This window comes from Calypte anna, chromosome 8 (genome assembly GCF_003957555.1).
Source record: "Calypte anna isolate BGI_N300 chromosome 8, bCalAnn1_v1.p, whole genome shotgun sequence".
Taxonomy (NCBI): domain Eukaryota; kingdom Metazoa; phylum Chordata; class Aves; order Apodiformes; family Trochilidae; genus Calypte; species Calypte anna.
In genome coordinates this window covers 21,204,580-21,213,772 of record NC_044254.1, presented here as the reverse complement: position 1 = coordinate 21,213,772, position 9,193 = coordinate 21,204,580, and the positions used below count along the sequence as shown (strand labels likewise).

Genomic DNA, 9,193 nt, shown 5'->3' with positions numbered 1-9,193 from the left:
GCGGGGCTGGCATGGGGTGCTGGGAGGTGGTGAGCAGGGCATGCAGATGGGAGGTGGGGGTCCTGTTACCTCCCTGGACACCGTATGTGTGGGGAATGCAGCTTTAACCTGCCCCCCAATGATCTGGAAGACTGCTCCCTAAGATGCACCCATCAAACTGCTCTCCCTGATGCACCCTGCAGCACCCCCTACAAACTGCTCCCTAGCACATCCTGTAAACTGTGCCCCAAAATGCACCCTGAAGCCTGACCCCTCCCCCCCTGCAAACTTCCCCAATACATCCCGAAAAGTGACCTCCAAAATACGTCCTGCAGCACCCGCATCCCCTGAAAACTGCTCCCACAATGTAGCCTGAGATGTGCCCCCGAAATTGCGTTCAGCACCCCCCATCCCCATGCACGCTGCAAATGCCCCCCCGGCAATGCACCCACAAACCATCTCCCCCCCCCGTTTCCCGGAGCTGCGCCGCAGTTCCACCTCCGCCCGCCTGGGGGCGCTGTTCGGCCGAGCCGCCCCTCGCTGCTGGGCAGCGCTCCGTGACTCGGCGCTCTGCAGCCTTGGATCCTCCCCTCGGTGATCCTCCCGCTGCCCTGGCCGGGAGGAGCCGGCGTAGCCCGGCAGGCGGAGGGGGAATCGAGCCCATCGGCGCTCTGCCGCCATTGTCTGCCATCGACACGCTCGGCTCTACTTGCGCATGCGCAGTGCTCGCCGGCGCCGCCATTCCGGTTCTGTCAGTGAGGTGCTGGGAGCCGGCGGCCGCCAGAGCGGAGGTAACGGCGGGGCCGGGGGGAAGAGGGGGGAACCAGCGCCTCCGCACGGGCTGTGGGGGGTACGAGGGCGGCTGGGAGCTGGCACTCGCCTCAGGGAGGTGCTGACGGCTAAACTTGTGCGAGGATGAATCGAACCGGTGTTACTCCGCCTGGGCTTGGCCTGGGCTGGCCCGGCCCGGGCCTGCCCGGTTCTGCCGTGGACTAAGGCCCTGCCCTGTGCTCCCTCTGCAGCATGGAGTTCCAGGCCGTGGTGATGGCGGCGGGAGGCGGTTCCCGTATGACGGACCTGACCTCCAGCATCCCGAAGCCGCTGCTCCCGGTGGGAAACCGTCCCCTTCTCTGGTACCCACTGAACCTCCTGGAGCGCGCCGGCTTCGAAGGTGAGGCGTGATGGTGGTGTGGGGTGTGGGTGGAGCCCACATGCTCGTTCTGGTCTCTTTAGGGTTCCTGTGGCCACCTTCACGTCTCCTCTTTATCACCCCTCTTGTTTTAATGTCCTGTTGTAGGTGATCACTTGATCAGGGCATTGCTTAGCTGAACGTCTCTTGTATGCACAGGGATAAGGCCATTGACCCACACCACATCCTTTCCTTAGCTCTAGACTTCCGTGCCCTCTTCTCTCCCACCCCACACCTTTCCTATCTATATGCTTTTTTTGACTTTGATGTCTTTGCCGGTGTTGCTAACCCTGAGTCTCTCATTTCTTTCCCTAACAAGAGTGGTGCAAGAAGTGTGCCAGTTCTCTTGGGATGTCTTTTGGTTTGTTGTTTCAGTCTGGCCTGAAGTTCAGGGTTACTTGGCCTTAGGTCCTTGTTGTTGCAGAATGGAATCAAGTGTTAAGTGTTGGACAAAACAGAGCAGGGGGAAGTGTCAGCCTTGTAATGCTCACCCATAGGCCTCCTTTCACAGTATGGCTAAAATGGTGTTTAGTACATGGTGAGGTTATTCAGTATTTTCTGAGTTTAAGTTTTTGTTTGTCTTTTGAATGGTGAGCCAAATCTTTCTGTTGTGCTTCCTCCTCTACTTACAAAACTTCTTCCTGACACTTCATGGCTCTGCTTTTTCATGTTTGTGTTGTCCTTTGCCTTTCTGCTTCTCTGTGTTTGCTTCTCCTGTGTGACAGTGTGGTTATTCTATAGTTCATGCTGAGAATGTGGGTTTTTTTCTGACTGCTGCTTCTCTCTGTGAAGATGTAAAGATCAGTTATGCTTGTCCATAGCTAACTCTTGCTAATGTTGTTTCAGCGTGAAGGGACAAAAGAAATAACAAATTTAAGACTCTGCTTTTATTTTGTTTCATTAAGAAGTCTTACAGAACTTTTTTCCCATGGAATTGTTTTTTGCCTGTTGGTTGTGGAGATCTGCTTTCTGAATGTCTGATTTCTTTAACCATTCTATCTCTTTTTTTTTTTTTTTTTTTTTGCTAGGATCATACTTTTATCTGTGCTATGGATATGGGCAGCTATAAGCTTCTCTGTAACCAGTCTTGTGCTGTGTGTGGCTCTTTGTAGCTATTAAAAATAACCATTTCTATTTGATGTTCTTGACCACTAGTAGGTGGTGTTACAGTTGGATCTTTCTCCTTTGTTGAATACAGCTCTTCAGCTCAGCTACTCTCTGAAAATTTGGATATGCAGGGCTGTATATGCAGCTTCAGTAAGCAAAAGCTGCCACTTTTCTCCATCACTCTTGCTTCTACCCCCTGACCAAACTGTACATTTCTGTGTTAATACTCCAGTGGTGTGAATTCTCTCACTGGATAATAATTCTGAGTGTTACTGGAGGTCTTGGTTCCTCATAGTTGCTTATATTAGTAAGGAGGTGTTCCACAGTCTGATTCACTGCGTCCTTCTGTCCCAACTGGAGGTGCTTCATCTCTCCTAATAAATATTTAGAGACTTTCATTCAGCTCACCAAGTTTATGCTGAGCTGTGGGCTTATAACTCCCACCTGAAAGCAAATCCTTCTCCATCTGTTATTTCTTTTCTCAGTTCAAGGTGTGCCTGTCCTAGGTTCTTCAGCCTGTTTTGAATCCAGGTTGACATTCAGTATAGGAGTGGGAGGGGACCCCTCATCTATCTCAGTAGCTGTGGTACTGAGCTGCCACATGATTCTCATGGTTACAGTTCTTTCCTCTTTTCTGTTATCAGATTCAGGATGAGTTCAGTTCTGATCCATGCACAATTATTTCATCTTGCCACAGGAGCTTCCTAGGCTGAGGGCTGTATTATTTCCCATATTTCTCTATTAAAATTGCATGTGGAGTGTGATGTTATGGTGCTGGGGGTTTTTTTGTGAGGTGAGATATTTTATTTTGAGGGGTTGGCTCTTGTTTTTCCTACCAGTTCTTGTCATCCGGGCAAAAGGTTCTTTGCTGTTTTCTCAGTCTTGTTTTTTGCAGAGCTTCTATTCTCACGTTCTTAATTTTGGAAAATATGCTTTCATGACAGTGTTGATATCCTCCAAGTATGCATTTACCTTTTATCTTCTGTAGATCTGAGTTTGTTGCTCACCTGTTATTCCACTCTCTTGCCAAGCTGGTGCTGAGGCGTAGTGTAGCCATTGTATTGTAATACTGTGGTTGGTGGTGTTGTCCACAGAGGATTATATGGGATCAGGGTGGACAAAAGACAAAGCTCTGGAGTGTTGGTGACATTAATGCAAGGTCTCACTGATCTGCTCGGGGACTTGGGGTTTGAAGTCACTGACTGACAAGAAGAGACTTTTCTGTTCCATCTCGCTAACTCGTGCCACTCACCTGCATGTGTCCCTTTCAGTAACAACCCTATATCCACACAAAAAGGAGAGATAGTTTTGGTACACAGTAGGAGTTTCTCTTTTGCAGTAGTTACTGTTGCCAAAAGAACTTGTTTGGTGTGTTGTAGAACCAAGATACCTTACTCAAGCTTTTTGACAGTTCCATCAGGCTTTGTAAATAAAAGTGAATGTATTTTATTTGTGATGAATATGTTATTATTTCTTGCTTGATTTTAACCCACTTCTGCCTGTCCTAGAGGTCATTGTGATTACAAGAAAGGAAATCCAGAAGATGTTAAACCTGGACACAAAAATGAAGTTGGATTTTGTGTGCATCAGTGACAACATGGACATGGGTACTGCAGATTCCCTGAGGCATATTCACCAGAAAATTAAGGTATTATTGTCTTTTTATTTAATTTCCCTGGAAAACATTTGTTTGCAATAATATTTTTTTCCTCGTGCTTTAAGACCTATTCCATGTGGTGATGTTGTGGTTAACTGAATACCCTGATCTTCAGAAGAGCTGAATTTTGTAATTGTCATCTCATGGGGTACCTCAAACAAAGACTTTAAACTACTATAATTGGTAGTGAGAAGGACTGAAGTAGATGCAGGCTAGGCACTGCTGCTTCTTAGTCAGTGTTAGCTTCCAAGCAGGTTCATAGAACAGTTGTATTTGTTAATACAGTTTTGGATACAGTGCAGGTAGCTGTTGTCCAGTTAGTGCTTAGGGATATAGTTCTGCACAAATGTTCTCTGTTGTCGCAGCTGAGGCAACACACTGATATCTAGAGAAGCTTCTGTTCTTGGTCCTGCCATAGGCCTGCCTGCACCCTTAGGCAAGTGACTTGCTTTGTGCTTCAGCTTTCTGCTTTTCCTGTACTTTTTCTGGCTTGGTCATCTGGTAAGCTCTCTGATAAACAGTGGCCAAATGTGATAAAGGGCTGCTGTTCTAATAAGACAGTTTATAGAATTTTAATTTCCAGTTGGACAATTAAAACACTCCCATGTAAGGCAGAAATGCTGCTTGGAGCTCTTGCCATGGTCTCAGATGGAATTTTGTTTTTGTCATTGTCATACACGTAATCTTTCCAATTTGTTCCCTGTCTGTTTAGTCCATCTTAGCCAAACTGGCTGTTTAAATAAAGGTTGCAACAGAACATCAATGGAGCATTTCAGTCTTGAGGTGTCTTTTTGTCTTCAGGTTCTTTTTGAACGCAAAAAAATGCAGTGTAATGAGCTGTGTATTTCCAAGAGAAATACTCCAGTTGAGACAAGAGTAAACTTTCCAGGCAAGTGTGAGTGTCCAGGTGGTACACTGCAGAGATTCAGCAAGGAATTAATGCACAGACTAAAATAATTCAGAGTGCGAGGAGAATATATAAAGAGGAAAAGCAAAATCAACGGAATAATTTTAACTGAACGTGTTTGTCATATGGAGAATCACACTCTGTCATAACTCAGTTTGGCAGAAGTTTTTAAGTACATGAATGCAGTCAGGAAATATCTTTGCACTTCAGATTGTGACCCTGACCTTACAGTTTTATTGCCTGATCACAGCGATCATCCCAGCCATCTGGGTGTCCTTGTTTTTAGTAATCCAGGCAAGTTTGCTTAGTGAAAGGCCTGTGAGACAACAATAAAGTATGTAATGGTAAGAAAATGGACTTTGTTTTCAGGGTCAGCAGTGTTGATCTTCTGTTTATTTTTCAGAAAAAAAGAGGCTTAGAGAAGATGTGAGGTAGTTTTGAAAAACAAAATTTTTCTTCAGTCAGGTACCACGCGTGAATGGCAGCAACTCCTTCTGCCCTTTTTATTCCACGTCTTGTCTAGCCAGAGAAGACAAAGTGGTCCCTTATTTGAGAAATAAGTCTATACTAAGTTTTAAAGCAGATTTCTGCACTGTGTATTTTGGAGTCATTCCTCTAGTAAATGCATACCACTGGTACACCTCTCACAGGGTACACCTTCTCTTGCGTGATATAGGTGAGAGAACTACACAGAAGAGGTAGCTGAAAAGCTTCAGTATGCTGGCTGTGTCTACAGCATAGCAGGAGAGGGACCTCAGTGAAGAATGCTCTGGTGAAAACAGCTGCTTCTTGTGGCCATAGTTTGCTGGCAGGCTTTTTGCAACCCATGCCAAAAGTCTGATGAGAAGTTTAAACTGGTTGCCGAAACTTTATTTGTCACAAATTAAAGTAATTGCCCACAGACAGAAGAGTAAATATGCTCAATAAAAAGGAGGTAACATGGCACAGTATAGAAAACTTGCCTGCGTGCAGTGCAAGTGACATGGAGTAAAGCCAAGATTACAAATGCACAGTAAGAAATACATCTGAGAGTGGCTGAACTGATCGTGAGTCCTGAGATGCACACAAATGTCAAACAAGTCTAAAACATAAAATCTCATGACTTGCTGCCTTGTCTTGACATTTGACTTGAGTTCCACTAGGGCAGCATTGCTGCTTGCTGTGCTTGCAATAGCAGGCCTTTTTGCTGTGTTGCACCTTGGTTAATGAAATTGGATACTGTAAAGATTAGATGTTGAGATTAGATTTGCAGAATTGCATTCATTAGTAGCATGAGAGAATACATCTGCGCAAAGCCTGTAAGGGCTGAGGGAAGATACTTTTCATAATTTTATTGCTTTTTTCATGCTGGCATTTTTGGGGATAGGTAAGATTGAATGTCTTGGTTTACAGTAATAAGCAGCTGACTCCAGTCGTATTCTTTCCTGGTTGTTCAGAAGTTCATGAGAGCAAAGGAAGCCTGTTCAAGTTTTTTGCTGTTTGTCCACTGTACACACACAGAATTTTTTTGACATCTGTACTTCCAGAGCTGATAAGTAGATGCATGCTTTTTGCTCTACTGTAACCTGATAGACAAGGTACCAGCTTCATTAGGGGTTTTATGGTCATTGCAAGTTTGGCTGTGTCCTTTTCTTGGATCCTTCCCACAATAAAGATGCCATCCTACACTTGATTCCTAAAGACATCTGCTTGAGAAGTAATGAACCACAGAGAACCTGGTCCCCTAAGTTTCAATTTCTGGGTTCCTAGGCCCAAGTATCAATCTGGCCTGTTCTTTACCAATAGTTCTTTAATTGACTTGAGAGGTTTTTAACCAGCTTGTCTTCACAACTCTAGGGCTGAGAACTGAGGCTTAAAGAGATAAGTAATTTACATAGGGTCATTAAAATAATTTGTAATAGTACTGAAAATGGGACATCTGTCTCAACTCATTATTTCATATAAAAGATTATCTTTCTGTACTGTGTGTGTCTGGCATACTCTTCTTTCCCCACCTTGGAGAAGCCACCAGGGAAGATATTAAACACAAGTTGAAACTCTTTCAGGTGGAAACTACTGGAATAGACAGTTCAGCAGAGTTTCAATCCAGTTTTTGAATCGTGACTGCTGTGGCTTTTTTAGTGTGAGCTAGATTATGCCTTTAAAAAGGTCTTCAGTATGGGGGAGTGCATCAGTCAAGATCTCACTTACTGAAAGGTGAAAGTGTATGAAGCAGAAACAGATAGGAATATTTTTTTTGTTTGTGGTCATACAGTTTTTTTGATTGAGCAGTATAACACCAATGTTTTGCATTAAGTGCAGCACTTGAAATGATATTGTCAAAAGGCAAAACATAGGTATAAGGGTTACTCATTTGTTTCTTAAATGTTTTGTTTTATACAGGGACATGAAAACAATTTAAGGACTTTGTGACAACTGTTGATCAGATCCTTTAATTGGTCTCCTGTGGACAATCCCAGTATTTCCCTAGAACACTGTTTCAGGATCCCGCTGCAGTCCATGTACCTTGTGGCAGTTTCCATGGCTATCATTTAAATGCCCAGTCTTTTTTTTGAAACTTTTAATATCACTGTCAGTTTTATTCCTTTGACCCTTTAAGTTCCTAGTTTTGAAGTCATCTTTTGTAAGACTGATAATGAGTGGATTTTCAAAGCAGAAAATGACAGTGAATCTGCAAAGGCTTAAGTCTTTCTTTGTTTATATATAGGATTGGAAATGATAGAACATAGATAGAACAGTTAATGGTATATTAATGCTTATTACCAGAGAGGTGTATGCAGGTCTTTGTCACCTTTGTCACCTAGCTTAAACAGAGAAACAAGCTAGCCTGCCATGCCTGTAGGTGTGGATTGGTGACCTTCCTTGGTCATTAAGAGAGTCACACTATGCTGAATAGGGCTTTGGCAAGAGGATGGTGTGTAGAGGGATTTCGTGTTTTGGAAGATGAAGATCTGCTTGTGTGGCTGAGTAAATTCATTACAGGAACACTGACTGTATTTATTTATTTATTTATAATGCTTTCTGACTTTGATTTCCTTCAGGCTTCACATATGCAATTAGAGTATTTCTGAAAAGATTTACTTAATGAAAGCTTCACTACTTCTTGAGTTATGTCTCTGGCCGCAACATGGAAGTGGGACAGGTCCAGCAAGGCAGACTTACAGGACACAAAAAGAGGTGCTACCATGGATTGCTTCAGCTGTGCACCTGTCAGCTTTTTAAAAGCTGTGCAACGTAGTGGAAAAAACCTTTCACTAAATCTGCTGAAGACAACGAAGAGCTATGGCAAACCAGGAAACTTTGATGGATTGTTACAAGCAATGAAACAAGCAGTTTTATCCATAGGTTCCAAATCTGTTAAAACAGTACATTGGAACAATTTACCCAATCTGCTTTTTAATGTTGAACTTCAACAGTATTGCTCTATGTTCATGACTGTGTTCAAGAATCATTGTCAATAATCACTTGTGAAACTTCAGAGAAAAATTTTTATAGATTAAATAACAAAATTGTACCTCTCTGAATCTCTTAGGTAAATTATCACCTCATCCAATGGTAGCAAAAGCAGGCAGTGAGCTTTTTAGGACAAAATCCTTTGACTTTGAATGGTCTGTGTTTTAATCTTCTTTAATTGGAGTCACATTGCTACTCTCTACCTGTTATCTGCATTAAGGAATACTCTTAACCTGTCAAGGAATATTTTTGTATGAAATGTAAATCAAACTCCATCCTTCTTGAAATCGTGTTTTCCACATGCATTTTTTTCTCCCTGTCACTTTCCAATTCTACTCTCTTAAAAGTATCTTTCCTACTTCATCAGTCACTTTGGCTGTTACTGGTCCCTATTTCATTCATTACAGTCATTGGAGGGCTAAGTAACCTGTGGAATTTGTAAGGGGGAAGGAGGCTGAGGGAGCTGGGGGTGTTCAGCCTGGAGAAGAGGAGGCTCAGAGGAGACCTCATCACTCTCTACAACTCCCTGAAAGGAGGTTGGAGCCAGGTGGGGGTTGGTCTCTTTTCCCAGGCAACTCTCAGCAAGACAAGAGGGCAGGGTCTCAAGTTGTGCCAGGGGAGGTTTAGGTTGGACATTAGAAAGAATTTCTTTATGGAGAGAGTGATCAGACATTGGCATGGGCTGCCCAGGGAAGTAGTGGATTCTCCGTCCCTGGAGATATTTAAAAAGAGACTGATGTGGCACTCAGTGCCATGGTCTGGTAACTGCAGCAGTAGTGGATCAAGGGTTGGACTTGATGATCTCTGAGGTCCCTTCCAACCCAGCCAATTCTATGATTCTATGATTTGCTTTCGTAAGAGCCAGGTTCTCTAAAGGGTAAATTTCTCTTAGGTACAGATG

At 43.6% G+C, this 9,193-nt stretch overlaps 1 protein-coding gene across 1 annotated transcript in view; it reads left to right on the top strand.

Annotated features, from left to right (window-relative positions):
* The first annotated feature begins 648 nt into the window (after window positions 1–648).
* Window positions 649–9,193, top strand: part of EIF2B3 (eukaryotic translation initiation factor 2B subunit gamma) — a 99,770-nt gene continuing 91,225 nt past the window's right edge. The window contains exons 1-3 of the mRNA XM_030455115.1: window positions 649–770; window positions 1,002–1,150; window positions 3,784–3,923. Coding sequence (XP_030310975.1) covers window positions 1,003–1,150; window positions 3,784–3,923 — 288 coding nt within the window. The 5' untranslated portion in view covers window positions 649–770; window position 1,002. The remainder of the gene's footprint in view (window positions 771–1,001; window positions 1,151–3,783; window positions 3,924–9,193) is intronic.